General features: G+C 51.2%; 1 protein-coding gene across 2 annotated transcripts in view; it reads right to left on the reverse strand.

The window, feature by feature from the left end:
- SPSB4 (splA/ryanodine receptor domain and SOCS box containing 4) overlaps positions 1–16,123 on the reverse strand; it is an 89,311-nt gene extending 73,188 nt beyond the window's left edge. For both annotated transcript variants that reach the window (XM_027959837.3, XM_060405648.1), the window contains exons 1-2: positions 15,502–16,123; positions 702–1,548 (exon numbers count right to left, since the gene is read on the reverse strand). In XM_027959837.3, coding sequence (XP_027815638.1) covers positions 702–1,395 — 694 coding nt within the window. In that variant the 5' untranslated portion in view covers positions 1,396–1,548; positions 15,502–16,123. The remainder of the gene's footprint in view (positions 1–701; positions 1,549–15,501) is intronic.
- Between the last annotated feature and the right edge of the window lie 602 nt (positions 16,124–16,725).

Genomic DNA, 16,725 nt, shown 5'->3' on the forward strand with positions numbered 1-16,725 from the left:
GCCTGGAAAATCCCATGGACAGAGGAGCCTGGTAGGCTACAGTCCATGGGGTCGCCAAGAGTAGGACACGACTGAGCAACTTCACTTTCACTTTACAGAGACTGAAAGGTTTGTGACTAGCACCGACAGTTCTAAGCACTCTCCTAAGCACTTCATGTTCATTGTTGTTCAGCCGCTCAGTCACGTTCGACTCTTTGTGACCCTACAGGCTGCAATGTGCTAGGATTCCCTGTCCTTCATTCTCTCAGGGAGTTTGCTCAAGCTCATGTTCATTGATGTCATTGGTGGTGCCATCCAACCATCTCATGTTCTGTTGCCCCCTTCTCCTGCCTTCAATCTTTCCCAGCACCAGGGTCACTTCACATTATTATTATCTTATTTGATTTCTCATAATAACCCTGAGCTAGATTACTATCACTGAGTCACTTCTGCAGAGAGGGAAACTGAGGCACAGCCCAAGATCACCAAGTGAGCAGAAAAAAGTCAAGATCCAAACCCAGGAGCCTGGCCTCAGGGTCCACATCCTCACCACCAGTCCGAGCCACAGGATGATCCCAAGTGCTGCCGGCGGATGGGGCCTCACTGCTTCCCCTCCGCCCCCACCTCCCCTCCCTCTCCAGCTCCACTAGGGACTGGCAGCTTCTGGACCCATCCCTGCCCGGCCCCCATCCCCACAGTCCCCCACAGCAGGCTGCACTTACGGTCAAGGCCATTGATGTAGCGCATGGTGACTTCGCAGTGGCCCCACACAGCACTCACCACCGGGTAGAGCTTCTTGCCCTTGAGGCCACGGAAGGCCACGCCCAGGTACTGGCCGTCCACTACGAAGCTGAGTGTGCCCTCATCCATGTCCAGCACCACGAGCAGTGAGTCGGGCAGCGCAAAGGCCTCCTCAGGCCCCAGGAATGCGGGGTAGGCCACGCCGGGCCGGTTCTTGCCATCGTGGTAGAGGCGGCTGCGGCCCAGGTCCCAGCCCCAGGACTCTGCGTCGCTGCCCACCAGCGCGGTATAGCCCACTGAGTGCAGGGGGGCCCGTGCTGTGGCCACGCCCACCACCGCGTGCGTGCCCCGCTGCCGTGCAGGCCAGTGGATCTGCCAGGCGTGCAGGCCACGCGCGTGGCCCACCTTGCCGCGGATGCCATCCGTGCTCTGCGCCACCGGGTGCCGGTGGAAGGTGAGCCGGTCGTCATCCTTGACGAAGACGTTGAGCGAGCGGTCCTCGGGGTTCCACGCGTGCCGCAGCTGCACCGCCAGCCCCGCCGCCGGCATGTCCAGCAGCTGGTCCAGCCGCGCTGGCCGCCCCGGCTCCTCTCCCCGCAGCTCGCGCTTGGCCGGCCGCAGCGCCGGCTCCCGCACCTCCACCGACTTGAGGCTCCCCGAGAGCTTCTGGCCCATGGCTCACTGCCGGGACGGGGCCGCTGCAGGCCACCGCTACCTCCTGGGAGCTTCCACTCCCCGCAGCCAGGGATGGGCCACGGGGCTGGAAACCAGGCGTCTGGACCGGATACGCCCACAGCCTCCACGGGGCTGGGGCAGGGAACCAAGCTCCTGGAAGGAAGCAAAGGACACGGGTTATAACGGCAGCTTCGACAGCCATCTATGCCCATGCCTTCGCTGGGCCCTGGGCATGCATTCATAATAATAACTAATGAATAGAATGATATATGGCACTTATCTAAAACTCACCATTTGCCAGACACTGCTCTAAATGATTCACATTTATTAGCTCATTTAATCCTTAAGCCCTCCCAAAAAGACATTCATTATTATTCCCATTTTATAGATGAGAAACACATAGGTCATAGAGGTGGTAAGTAATTAACCAACATCCCACAGTTAAGAAGGGGCTGAGCCAAGATCCACACTGAGGCCATCTGGCTTCAGAGTTTGTGTTCTGCTCTTGGAGAAATCACAGGCTGTTTTATTTTAGAAATAAGGACTGAGCCCAGAGAAGTTGTGATTTGCTCAAGATCATAGAGAACCCCAGTGTACTTGGTCCCAAGAAACAAGCCCTGTGCCCTAGGTAGGGGGAGCAGGGTGCTCAAGACAGGGGCGTTGGAGATGTTTAGGGTGTGGTCCATTGGTTCCTATCTTTGGCTGCCCTGGGGAGCTTAAATAGCATTTAAAGTGCAATCAGGCTTGAGAAGCTAGACACTGAGCAAAGATCCACCAAGGTCACCCAGGGACATGGACAAGGACATAAGGCAAGCATCTGATAGGGTGAAGTCTCCATGGTAAGGTGAATTGGAAGCAGGGTGATGAGAGAGCTGGTGTTCAGGCTCTGGAGCCAGAAAGAATTATACGTAAATCCCTCTCTCCATCTCTTAGCTGTGCGTCCACAGGAAGGTTCTCTTAGCCTCTCTAAGACTCCAGTCTATAAAATGGGGACAAAATATTCCCTCCAAGTGGTATGGGAAGCTCAGAGATAATATCAGAAGCCAAACCTGAGACTCTGCTGGCAGATTTTCCTTTCTGGCTCTATTGTCTGGACATCTTGCATGTACCACTTCCCTTTGGGTGGGCAAGCTCTGTCTTTGGGTATAAAAGCCCCATTAACAGCATTGACTCTGGGCAGCTTCCTCTGAGACAAGACCCTGGTTTTCAGGGAGGAGAACCTGGCCACCATCACTAAGAGACCAGCCAGAGTTCAGGGTTCTTGGGGTGTTTGGATGGACCCTGGGTGTGGGGAAAGATGGAGAGCTGAGCCCTGCAGCCAATCTAGAGCAAAGCCATGTGTCTTCCCCTCCCTGGTCTGAGAGTTGCTAGGTTCAGAACACTTTCCCCTGAGACAGACCAGGAGGCAGACATTTCCCATGCCCTGCTTTGCCTGGTCACGCCGTCACACCCAAATAGCAGTACAGTCCCAGCCAAAGTGCCATACAACACTGGCTGCAATAGTGTGCATTGCTTTTTTGAACCTTCCAATTTTATTCTCAGCTCCTATTTTCTTTCCTTTCTATTGTCAGACCCCAGCTTCAGCTCATGCCAACCTTATCCAGAGAGCTCTGGCTAATGTTTAATCTAAGGGGATACCAGCATACGTAAAAATATGCAACACTAGACATTTCTAAGAGAGCAAAATAGTTACTCCTCTTCATATCCAAAATCACCCAAAATAAAGGAGAAAGAGAAACAGGGATGCAGATTCTATCTTCAGCAAAACCAGAACACATTTGTAATCCAAACCACAACTTATAAGGAAAGGCTGCCAAAAAAACGATCAAGGGCTGCCAAAAGCAGTGAAGATCAAAGGAGGTATGAGTAAACACCTACAGAAGACACCTGTTGCTGCAGATAGCTGATGAAGATGGCAGAGTCAGCCAGTAGCTGGCACTCCCTAAAGAAGGAAAACGAAGATTCCTAATCAAGACCAGTGGGTACAGGGTGTGTGGTCCAGTGATGGGATCTGCCTCTGACACTATAGGAAAAAAGGAGGATGGGACTAATGAGAAAACTACCGTCCACCATCTTCACAGGAAGCAGTGTGCTATGAGGCAGAGTAGCAGAAGGGCCTGAACTGCGGGAAGCCCATGGCTATAGATCCCTGCTGACTGGGTGGAAGCTAGAAAAAATCATTGCCACAGGCATGTGAACAAAGTTACCACGCACCAGGAAGCAATCCTGCTCTCCTAAAATACCTCATGGCACTTCCTCTACACACACCGCCTGCAAAACGCTGATCAGGAAGGTTCACCTCTTCCAAAGAGAAGCAGCTCATGACATAGTCAAAGATACTGGAAAAGAAAGAAATGAGGAAAAGAACAGGAAAAAAGATGGCAAACCAAGAAAACTCACCAGAAAAAAGCTGTCACGAAACAGATGAAAACTGTGACCAAATTTGTAAACTAATTTTGTGATCACTTATTTCATAAGGGAGGCAACCAGTACAGCCTTCAAAAAAAAAAAAAATTAAATACATTTTACACAGTTCAAAGGCAACCTCCAGAAGAACTCAAAATAAAACACAAACCTTCCAAATTGTCATAAAAAACACAGCACAAAATAAAACAGACCATACACCAAAAGATTTTGTTTTAAAAAGCAATAGAAGAAAAAACACAAAAGACATAAAACTAAGACCAAAATCCTATATATATATATCAATGAATGGCCATAGGAAACTCCTAAAAAGAAAAGATTTTAAGGTAACAAGACAAAACCCTCAACCATATGCTGCGTTTAAGAGACACTCCCAAAACAAAGTAATTCAACAATGTTGAAAATAATAGGAAAAGCAAATATATACCAAACAAGTGCAACCTCAAACTAAGCAGGTACTGAAACCTTAATATTAGGCTGCGCTGCTGCTGCTAAGTCACTTCAGTCGTGTCCAACTCTGTGCGACCCCATAGACGGCAGCCCACAAGGCTCCTGTGTCCCTGGGATTCTCCAGGCAAGAATACTGGAGTGGGATGCCATTTCCTTCTCCAACTAAAGTTAATTAAGGGCAGATGATTTTAAATGAGACAAAGAGCACTTTATAACAATAAAGAATATAATCCGCAATTGAAGACTGACTATGTTAAATAACAACACCAAAATTCAAAACAAAAGCTACAGAAAATACAAGGAAGATCAGATACCCAGTAGAGGCAGATGATTTTAATTCACCTCTTTTAGCTCATGACAGATCAACTGACCAAATTAAGTAAAAACGTAGAAAAACCAAAATTACATAATAAGACAGATTTGATTTATGTACAGTAGCAGTTAGTGGAAGAAGTTTAGTTGTTAAGTTGTGTGCGACCCTTGTGACCCCCTGGACTGTAGCCCACCAGGCTCCTCTGTTCATGGGATTCTGCAGGCAAGAATATTGGAGTGGGTTGCCATGCCCTCCTCCAGGGGAGCTTCCCAGCCCATGAACTGATCCCATGCTTCCTTCATTGCAGGCAGTCTCTTGCATTGCAGGTAGATTCTTTACCTCTGAGCCACCAGGAAAGCCAATTAATGTATATGCATTCCTAAAAGAGTTCCCATATATTAGGCCACAAATTAAATCTCTCCCCAAAAGCAGAAATAATATAGAATCTGATAATACAGAAGCTGACTTTATTTTTCTGGGCTCCAAAATCACTGCAGATGGTGATTGCAGCCATGAAATTAAAAGACGCTTACTCCTTGGAAGGAAAGTTATGACCAACCTAGATAGCATATTCAAAAGCAGAGACATCACTTTGTCAACAAAGGTCCAACTAGTCAAGGCTATGGTTTTTCCAGTGGTCATGTATGGATTTGAGAGTTGGACTATAAAGAAAGCTGAGTGCCGAAGAATTGATGCTTTTGAACTATGGTGTTGGAGAAGACTCTTGAGAGTCCCTTGGACTGCAAGGAGAGTCAACCAGTCCATCCTAAAGGAGATCAGTCCTGGGTGTTCATTGGAAGGACTGATGTTGAAGCTGAAACTCCAATACTTTGGCCACTTGATGCGAAGAGCTGACTCATTTGAAAAGACCTTGATGCTGGGAAAGATTGAGGGCAGGAGGAGAAGGGGAGGACAGAGGATGAGATGGTTGGATGGCATCACCGACTCAATGGACATGGGTTTGGTTGGACTCAGAGAGTTGATGATGGACAGGGAGGCCTGGCGTGCTGCAGTTCATGGGGTTGCAAAGAGGCAGACGCAACTGAGCAACTGAACTGAACTGAATACAGAAGAAAAGCTAGAAATTAATCCCCAAATTATGGATGACAAAATTCTATCTTTGGACATTTTAAAAAACTCTATTTTAAACAACTTGGATCAAAAAGAGACCTACATAAAAACTGAAGAGTATCTAGAAGATAAAATATAGAAAACATTCCATATCTTAGAATCTGAGGGATCCTATTAAAGTAGAGCTCAGAGGAAATCATGACTGGTGTACTCATACTAGTGCATGAAGGAGAGTGAAAATATATAAATTAAGCATAATAAAATAGAAAAAGGTGTAATAAAAACCCAGGATTTCCCTGGTGGCTCAGTGTTAAAGAATCTGCTTGCCAATGCAGGAGACATGGGTTCAATCCCTGGGTCGGAAAGATCCCTTGCAGAAGGAAATGGCAGCCCGCTCTAGTCTTCTTGCCTGGGAGATCCCATGCGTGAGGTCCCTGGTGGACTGCAGTCCACAGGGTTGCAGAGTTGGACAGAATTTAGCAACTAAAACACAACAAATTGAAAGAACAGAGCCTCTGGTGGTGCAGGACTATAAGCAGCTCTGTGGCCCACACAGGACATTTCTAAGGAAAATGGCTTTATCCTTATGTATACTATGCCAACTTTGGAGAAGCTGAAGAGACACCTTTGCTGGGTTTGAAAGCAGTCACTTTCAGGTCATGGAGGTCTGGCTGCTCTCCTTTCTGGCCTTGAAGCCTCTGCCCCATTAGCGGCAGGTAGGGACCTCAAAAGTTGCTCCCACTGGCAATAGTGAGGTGGACACACAGCAACCCCTTTGCTGCTCCCCACAAGACAGGACCAAAGCAGAGTGCTCATGTCCACTAATGGTCATTCACTAAGGACAGCTAGTGACAGCACAACATAACAAAAGGCAGGGTTTCAATCCCTTCCTGTCCACTGGGCCCTGCGTAAGGGCTTAACCTCTCTGAGACGCACCTGAAAAGCACTCTATGGGCTAACCTTGCCTGTCTTTGCAAGGATCAGGGGAGACATCTGTCTGGAATGGCACAGGTACCTGGGAGGCACTGGGTGAATGGCACATGCTTCTTTAAATTGTGCATGTCCTCTGCCCTAGCCATTTAACCACCTGAATGCATCCCAAGGTCTTCCCTGGTGGCTCAGCGGTAAAGAATCCACCTGCAATGCAGGAGATGTGGGTTTGATCCCTGGGTTGGGAAAAGCCCCTGGAGAAGGAAATGATAATCCACACCAGTATTCTTGCCTGCAGAGTCACATGGACAGAGGAGCCTGGTGGACTATAGTCCATGCGGTCTCAAAAGTCATGACTAAATTCGAGCACTGAACTTGAAAAAGCTGGTGTTCCCCCTTGAAGACCCTGCACAGCCAAAAATAAAAAGCCAAAAAAAAAAAAAAAAAAAGGATAAAGGGCATGCGCTAGGATTTAGCTACAGAAGCAAAGGGCAGAGTGGTTCATAGCAACAAAGGACAGAGATCAGTGTAAATGCTCACAATAGGAGGTTTTGACTTTCTCTCCGGTGCCCAGCTCACAGCCAGATCCACTCTGCCCATACCTGTCCAGCACCCAAGTGGGACATTCCCTCTGCAGTTCTCACTCCAGAGAAGTTCCAGCTCCTACAGTCTCCTACAACTGTGACTGAACTAACAAATGAATAAAAGAGGGGCTGAGTTACTTGAGCTTATTCCCATGGAAGCTGTCAGAGGCAGAGGTCAGGATCAGCATGACCAGCTAAAAACAGGGCCAAGGCCAGAGCTGGGAGACAGAAAGTTACTAATGCAAAGTCCCAACCTCTAAACCAGGGTGACACATCAATCTTCATGTCTTTATCCATGTACAGTTGGGGCCCCAGACCTTCCTTCCTCACCTTCCCAATCCTGCCTGAGAGCCCCACCTCCTCCAGGAAGCCTGCCCTGATCCTCCTGGCCTCTAGGTGCCTGTCCCTCCTAAGTCAGCCAGGTCTTTCTGGTCCACTCTCCTAATTTTTTTTCTACCTCGAGGGACATTGCTCTGGGGACAGGAAGCTTTCCCTGGGCTTCTTCATAACCCCCCTCCTCTCTCCAAGCACATATACAAGCACGGTGCTTTGAAGACAGGGCAGAGTACATGTATGGTGTGAAGAGGAGATTCTGGCCTTCAGCAAGGTCTTGCTTTCTGTTCTCTCTAGAGGATTCGGCAGGAAAAGGTCCAGAGCTGGAGCCAGGAGGTGGGAACACGGGGCCTCATTCCCCACTAACACCATCTCTGAGTCTCTGAGCCTGGGTCACATCCAGTCTGCCCCTTGTTAGATACTGCTGTGCTCCCTTCCTGCTTCCAGCCCTCATCTATTCATTCGACAAAGACTTGGTGGATGGCTGCCACGTGACAGGTTCTTTACTGCTGAGAGCTAGGGGCATGCAGTAGTGGCCAAGTCAGGCTCAGCCCCTGCCCCCTCTCTCCTCTCATCTCCACCACAGCACGTGGCACTGGACTAGGCGTAGACGAGATACAATAGGGTCTAACTCCCTGGTAGGAGTAACATCAGCTCTCAGCCAGCAAGCGGAGGGCATACTGAACAGTGCCTCCGTCACATTTCCTCAAACCAAACTTAATTTCTTAGGCCGTGCTTGAATGGGGATGCTTAATGACATTATCCAGAAGGATCCGCCCCGGGGCTTCAGTGATGGCTGAGCAAGAAAACAAAAACTCAAATTGTCAGTTGCCCTTCCCAGGACCCTGGTGGATGTTGCAGCCTGAGAGGGAAATGAGGAGACACAAAGCGTGGATGTCGCACTTCGTAAGGAGCCTCAGCTATTTGCAAAATGTGATACTCAAGTCTTCAGAGGCCCAGGACCCCAAATGCCATTCTCGGAGTCTTGTCTGCTGGACTTAGTCAGGCATGGGGTCTGCCAGGAGACAGGACTGCTGCAGGATTGATGATGACTGGGTGAAATGCCCTCCCCTCAATGTGGCCTCTGGCTTTGGACTTGCTAGGGAAGGGGCTGGGGGTGGATTTCATTCCTTCATTTAACCAGCAGTAACCGTGCCTCCCTGGAGATGTGAGGCTTCAGGAAAGTGTAAGACCTGATCACTTCCCGTCCAGGAGAGCTCAGAGGGGTCAGACTCAGTGACAAGTCTGAATAATGACAAGGACTATAAGAAGCAGTGCAGTTTGATACCACTTGAATCCCTATAATAGACTGACTGTTGCTTTCAAACATATACGACAGCCCTTGTGAAATGCAAAGCTGATCTAATCATATTCCCTGCTTAAAATCCCCCATAGGCTTTCCAGGGCTTTCAGGAGAAAGTACAAACTCCTAACCCTTGTTATTGTTGTTGTCTAGTCGCTAAATTGTGTCCAACTCTTTCATAGACTATAGACCTCCAGGCTCCTCTGTCCATGGGGTTTCCCAGGCAAGAATCCTGGAGTGGGTTACCATTTCCTTCTCCCGGGGATCCTCCTGATCCAGGGACAAACTTGCTCTCTCCTGCATTGACAGGCAGATTCTTTACCACTGAGCACCCAGGGAAGCCCCTCCTAACCCTTCCACCCCACAAAAGCTCCACAATGCTTTCTTGGCCCTTCTCCCTCTATGAAGCCCCTCACAACATCCCCACTAAGCTGTGCGAATTTCCCCACAGGCACCACAGGAGCACACACACTCGTGTCCTGAACCTCTGCTGCTTTCACTGGTTCACTCTCCCTTGCATACCCCTCCCACATATACTCACCTGGGTAATTCATTCAACTCGGGTATCAGTGCCTCTGGGGAGCTTATGATCCAGTGCTTTGAGAGCCCTGCACCTGTCTCCATCACAGACTTATCACTGATGTCTCCTCAGCCACCTCCCTCCCTCTGAGACGGGGGACAACTCAAGAGCAGGGGCTGGGTCCGCCACCAGAGTCCTCGGGACTCTGCCGGGGTCTGGCTCAGAGGGAAAGTGGTGGGTGCGAAAGCATGAGCAAAGAAATAAAAGCAACCTGCTGCCTCGGAGAGAGCCTCCACTGAGGCATGACAGAGAGAGCAGAGCACCGTGAGCTTGGCCGAGTCAATTACTTACATCTCAGTTTTCACCTTTGCCTAATGGTGCCAATGGTACCTACTTGGACCTGGTTCGACGGGGATGTTCCTAAGATTTTCTTGGTATAAATATTAAGCAAAGAGGCTATTCTATTAAAAGGTGCTCCTTGAGAGTGAACCTGCCAATAGTGAATGAGCCAAAGAACCCCCAAGCTTTTATTCACTGGCATCCATTAGCTTTTCTCTCTGTAGATATGCATGGAGCTTCAGCGACACTTGGCTGGGGCAGGCCCTTTCTTACCAGGAGCTCACAAAGAGAGCCATCTGTCCAGCTCCAGGTGGAACGGTCTCACGCCCGTCCTCCGGGAGCATGAATCAATGAGGCTTCCCTGCGCCTCTGCTTCTTGTGGGGTTTCCATGGGAATCCTCCCACGCGTGACAGAGCCAGGAGCCCCCAAGGCGGAAGCTCAGGCTGTCAGTCAGCAAGGAGCGAAGGGGATGGAATGAAGAAGGTTTGCTAGGCAGTGACCAAGCCAGCTTGCTCTGCAAGGTCATTTGAAAGAGACACACCTCTAAGGCAGCGAGGCCAGAGGCCTTACATCCAAGTGCATTCCTGGCAGGGTCCGGTTCCTGCTCCAACTGCCCCTGTGCCCCAAGCATGTGTGGGCGGCTCAGTGGGACAGCTGGCCTCTGTGAGGCTGCGGCAGACCTACCTAGGAGAAAGCGGCTGGGGGTGCGTGAGGCATAACTGGACCCTCAAGGAAAAACTTCAAGGAAGAAAACACAGTGACCTTCATGTCTAGCCTGTCATTTATCTCCCTAACCGAACTTTGCTCGCTTGGTATAACTGGTTGTCTGAAATCTCAATGCCTGAATGAAAACGGAAACTGCATGCCCCAGGCTTGGTCAAGGAGATCATGATAGGAACCTGCTGGAATTTCTGAAGGTCCTTCTGTTAAGCTTCAGGTGTCTCTGGGGGCATTTTTGAGATACTGGGTTGGGGGGGGGCGGGGCGTGACTAGAGAGGAAGAGGGGATGGAAGGAAATGCGGAGACAGGGAGACCCAGAAAGAGAGAGGAGAGACAGGGTGCCCTAGGGAGCAGGGAGCCGCTATGGCCCCAGGAAGCCATGTGACGTGGCATCTCACAGAATGTGGCTGACGGGCGAGACGTCTCTGTGGACAAAGCCACAGACTGGTTTCTGGAGAAGGCAGAGCTCCAGGCTCACCCATCAGTGACTTTTCACCTCCCTGAAAGCCTGGTGGAGGACTTGGGAGCTGCTCTGGGCCCCTCCTTCTGCACACACTAGCACACAGAGGTGCAGAGCTCCGGGCAGTTTCCTGCAGCCTTTCTGCTCCAGGGTGCACCTGGCCTGCCTCATAAATGGGGCTCCCCCACTGCTCACTCTCTGCGTGCCTCTTCTTTCTTGACTGGCATTCCCAGCCCTCTGCGGATTCTCTCAAACTGGGTCTCCAACCCTGCTCTCTCTCCTCAGCACCAGACCCACCTACACAGAAGCCTCTGGCCACCCCAGATCACCCCAGACTAGCTGCTCCTTCAAATGACGCTGTAAAGCCAGGTGGCCTCTTTCCCCGTGGACACGCCCACCCATTCTAGATAGCAGACACTGTGGCTTAGGGGCTGCAGGCACCTCAGAATCTACACGCCCAGGGCTGAAAGCAGCCTCTTCCTTCTCTGGCAAACCCGGTTCCTCTCTGCTCATCCTCTTTTCTGCCGTGGATCTCCCTGTCTCTTGGTCTCCCTCAGGGCCTTCGGCTCTCCCTTAGTTCAGATCTTGCCTGGATTACTGCAAGGGTCTCCCAGTGGTGCCCCAAGCCATCATCTATGCTGCCACAGGGTAAATCTGACTGAGGCACCCACTCACCTTTTGTTCAGTTTTCCTGGTGGCTTCACCAGGGAGAAGCTGTACCCCTTTCCTTGGTACATAAGAATCCCCAACACCTGTCCTTGCTTATTTCTCCCATACCAGTCTCCCAGCACGGCCCCCATCAGAGCAGTCACAGTAGACTCCTCTCACAAAGCCTATCCTGCCCATCCTTTCTCCTGGGGGCCTTCTCACCTTCCCTGGCCTGACTGATATTCATTCTCCTCATACTTCCAAGTGGGGCTGGGCACCCTCTGTGGCATTCCTCCATTGCCCTGTGCTCTTATCCTGCATCCCCAGCTGTCTTCTGTGCCACCGGCTCTGTTTCTTGCTGGCGAGGCCAGCGCCTGCCCACCCAGCCTCTACCTCCTACCAGCACCTGCTACCTCTGGCTGCATCGGGCTGAAGAAGACACTTCCACTCCATACCTCTTGTACAGTTTGCCTTTTTTTTTTCCTTTTTTTCTTTTTTTTTTTTTCAGTTTGCCTTTTTTAACAACAAACAACATTGTTCTCTCATGATTAAAGTACACATTTTAAATGGGGATTAACTCAACATGCATAGCAAAAAAATCACACGCAGTCCACACCGGCCAGGAAAGTTCTTCTGAGGAAGGTTCATGATACCTGATTTGGGTCTTCGATCCTCTTTCCCAAAGGACTCAACAGAGATGACTTTTCCTACAGCTTCAGAACAGATACCCTCTGTGAGCCTTATTTACGGACCATATTTTATTGAAAATATTTTACTTAAAATGTGTTGCTGGGGACTTCCCTGGTGGTCCAGTGGTTAAGAATTTGAGCTCCTAATGCAGGGTACCGGGGTTCAGTCCCTGGTCAGGGAACTAAGATTCTACATGCTACAACTAAGACCCAGTGTCAAATAAATATTTTAAAAATAAAGGACTTCCCTGGTGGTGCAGTGGGTAGCCATCCGACTGCCCATGCAGAGGACACAGGTTTGAGCTCTGGTTGGGGAAGATTCCACATGCCAGGGAGCAACTAAGCCTGTGCGCCACAACTACTGAAGCCGGCGTATCTAGAACCTGTGCTTTGCAACAAGAGAAGCCACTGCAATGAGAAGCCTATGTACCATACCAAGAGTGGCCCCCACTCACTGCAACTAGAGAAAGCCCATGCAAAGCAACAAAGACCCAGGGCAACCAAAAAGAAATAAGTAAGTAATTTAAAAAATAAAGGTGTTGCTGTTTTATTTTTTATTGTTGATCTTTCTTGCCAAGTGTATATGGTTATGTTCACATCAGTTGTGTGTATGCACTTAGAGTCAGGTACCTCCATACCCTCTGATTTTCTGCACCCTGTGGGTGTTCTAGCTGCGAGGTTGCCTGAGACCCTTCTTTCCTGTACCAACAAAGAAGGAGCCCTTGAAGACCCTGGCTATGTAACGACGTCAGGCATCATTCTCTCTGGGAGAATCAAGTAGCCCCTGTAGGGTGAAGGGAACTAGGTCTTTTCCCAAAGAGGAGGGGAACTCAGCACTGGCCCAGGTCTTGGCCACTTTCTGGAGTAGAAGTGAAGCTCCCCAAGGACAGGCCTGTCCAAGTGAGGAGGAGCCAGGTTTGATAAAAGCCAAGGAAAAAGTCTTTGAAGTGTTGGAGCAAAGCCAAAAAGGTCAGGGGGTAGAGGTTAATAAGAGAGGAAAACAGTGAAAAAGGGGTGAAAGGAGGCAGGAACCAGACCTGTAAGTCTTTGGAGGCACCTTAATCTTACTCCTGGGCAGCCTCAAGGAGATTCTAAGACTAGGAGGGATTTGATCTATCTTATATTTTTAAAAGATGTTTCTGATAAATAATAAATATAATAAATAATAATAAATAATCTTATTTGCTAATGTGATATGCGAAAATTGTCTTGTAGTTTGAACTTATTATAATAAATAATAATAATAAATAATCTTATTTGCTAATGTGATATGTGAAAATCGTCTTGTAGTTTGAACTTGAATTTTGCTTATTCAAGAAAAATGAGGTAGAGCAACTTGTCATATGCTTGTTATTTCAGTTTTACTCTGTGCATGTGAACCGTGAATGGTCTTTTTCTTGTTGACTTAAGGACATTTTTACACATTAAAGAAATGAGCCCTTTGTGACAAGAGTGACAATTCTCCCAGTTTGTCCTATCTTTTCACTGGTTCTGGTGATGTCCCTGTAGATTTTCTTCTCATACAACTGAGTTTACCAGTCTTTTAAGCAAAACAGAAATACAGCCTGGAGAGATATTTGAGTAGAATGGTCAGCAAGCAGAATTTTGTTTGTTGTTTGCCTAAGGTGGTCAGTTCCTTTTATTGGTACTTTTAAAGGAAGTTTGTAAAATGGAATCTATCAGAGGGTTATGTGTCTCAGGAGGATGGTGTCTTGTGTCTCAAACATCTTTCTATCAAGCTACCAACACAGTGTCTTTCTACAAACTCCATTAATCAGCAGCACTCTTTGAAAAATGGAGTTGTGGAGGATGAAGAAGGATCCCCCATCAGTCTCAGTGACAGAGACTGCAGAATTGGGTTGGAGGAGACGGGCATCAAGGGGGAAAGAGAGGGAGAGGCGGGAGAGATGTATTGCACAGGCGCTTCTTCCTTAGGTGCAACGACCGCCTGGAGGGGGGAGGGGCGGGCAGCTCCCGTATTCTCCTTTTAACAGCGTTTCCCCCAAGCTCAGGCACGTCTTCCTGATTTATGCTCATCGATTGCTGGAGGACGGAAGGTGGATGGAGGATGGAGGCTCTGATTCCTAGAGAGGAGAGAACTCCTTCAACCCCTAAACTCCCCCAGGAGGAGGCTGGAGCAGAGGAGGAAACTAAGCTGGGAAAGATTCGAGTACTTGTCCAAGGTCACACTGCGGGCTGATGGTGGAGGCGGAATTCGAACTCAAGCCTTATTCCAGAGCGCTCTCCATCTCCTAGCGCTACGGCCCACAAGTGCCCTCCTCTCTCTGCCAGTCCGGAAAAGCCCATGCTCCTCCATCCCGGAGGCGGGAGTGGTCACTCCCCACCCCACTCTCCCCTCAAGCCCTCTTCTCCCTCCAGGAAGAGGTCCTGGGCTCGGCGTCCCCTCCTGGCTCCGAGCCCGTGGCGCGTCTTGCGCTACCAGGGCGGACACATTTGCCGCGCTCCAGGCTCTGGCCTCCTCCCTTCTTCCCAGACCCCACCCCCCTCCCCTGCCCGTGACTCACTCTGCACGCGACCCCCTCCCTTCCAAAGCATCGCCAAGTTTGTCTTCAAGCAAGGCCAGGAACTGGCCCCAAGCAGCGCTCGGACTGGGCGACCAGCCTCACTATCCAGCGTCAAGAGTAAACAGTAACAACAGCCCCCATTTCAGCACCCACTGCGTGCCAGGCGCTTCACTTCCAGGCGCTGAACTGCCCCCGCCCCCCAACCCCTACGAACAGACTCCTGGAAATTACTGTCCCCAATACATCGACGAAAGAACTGCTGCAGCTCCGGAAAGTTGGATGACACGCTTGGGATCACACAGCTAATAATAATGCTGGCTAACGTTTGATCGAGTGGTTCTTATGTGTCAGGAACAGGTCTACGTACATTACGAGGACCACCCCATAGATGCTTCTAAGAGCCCTATTAAAAGGGTACCATTATCACCCCCATTCTACGGATGAAGAAATCAAGGTTCGGCGCCTTGTCCAAGGTCACTCATTCAGTGAATGACAGATCATGGACCTAAACCCAGGCAGGGTGACTCGGGCGGGGGCGGGGGGGTAGTTTTTTGTGCTGTCTCCATTACGCAGAAAAGCAGCGGGCTTCGAACCGATGACACCAGGGGCCAGCCCCAAACGCCCAAAGGCAAACCAGCCAGCTCGGATTGCCACAGTCCGCAGAGAGGAATTCCCGGGGATCTGGACCGGACGCACGCCAGGAGCGCGGACTGTGGCCAGTGCCGGCCCGCACGAGGTCCGCTCGGCCAGACCTCGGCTCCCGCGCGCCTCTCACCAGAAGATGGAGAATACTCACCATAAAAGAGAGGGCAAGCGCCTGCCCTGGAGGAATCGCCAGCGCTGGCAGGTCCTGGACTCCGAGGAGAGACGTCTGCGGCCGCTGCCACCCGCTCAGGGGCGCCCGAGCGACCCCGAAGATGCCGGCTTGTTCCCCGGGGCCAGGGGCGCGTCCTCACGGCTAGAGCCCCGCAGCAGCGCCCCCTCTGCCCAGCAGGGTGGCCCAGAGTTGGAGCGTTCTTGGGGAAGTTGGCGCTCCAGCGCGGCGAGAGGGCGCAGGAGGTCGGGTGGGAGAGGGGAAGCGTCTTTCTGCGCGGATCCCGGGGGCGCGCCAAGGCCTGCGCTCCAGCGGTTCCTAAGCTCCGCGCTGGACCTGGAGGGCGGCGAGCCCCGAGCTCAAGGCGCACGGGCCGCGCCTCTGCCGCCCGCCCCTGGAGCGCCCGGCGTCTTCCCCCTCGCCCTGGGCGCACGCATTGGTGTTCGAAACTGGGGCCCGGGTCTGGGCTACGGTGCGCTCATCGCCCTCCCCAAGGGGCTGGGCGTCTTTGTGCACGGGGCGCGCCGGCCGCCGCGGCCAGCTCTGGATGCTGCAGCCGCCGCCGCCTCCCCCTCCTCCTCCGCCGCCGCCCGCTCCCCGCCTTCCCGGCCGGCCCAGAGGCTGCAGCTGAAAGCCGATCCGGCTGAGCTCATCCCTGAAGGCCACTAATCCAATAGCCGCGGAAGGCGCGGCCGCCGGGAACGCCCCTTCCCCCACCATCCCGCGCCCCGGCCCGTCCCAGCTCGGGCCGCTGCCGGCGCCGCCACCTTTCCGAGGCCACCAGCTGGCGGGAGAGGGAAGTGGAGCCCGCGGCCGCGTGCCGAGTCGGCGCGGTCGCCATTCACTCGCCCGCTAGCCCGCGCACTCCCTCACTCACGCACTCATTCATGCGCTCCCCCCCCCACCCCCATTCATTCAAGCGCGCTGGGAGCGCCAGGGTGGGTGCCCCTGAGCCGGAGGAGATACACACAGTCATTCGACAGCTTTGCTGTCTTTACCCAACTCGTGTGGGAAATAGCGCCGGGGAAAGAGCTTGGTTTAATGACCTCTTCCTCAGGAGCGTGTCTACACTTTATTTTTTAAAGATCAGATTCCAGCTCATCTTCTAAAGTCCAATTTCATACCTCTCCTGCTTCTCGGAGCCTTCCCCCGACCACTCGAGGAGCAAAGAGGTGTTTTTAGTCTGCCTGCTGCCAGGACTGGAGG

This window comes from Ovis aries, chromosome 1 (genome assembly GCF_016772045.2).
Source record: "Ovis aries strain OAR_USU_Benz2616 breed Rambouillet chromosome 1, ARS-UI_Ramb_v3.0, whole genome shotgun sequence".
Taxonomy (NCBI): Eukaryota; Metazoa; Chordata; class Mammalia; order Artiodactyla; family Bovidae; genus Ovis; species Ovis aries.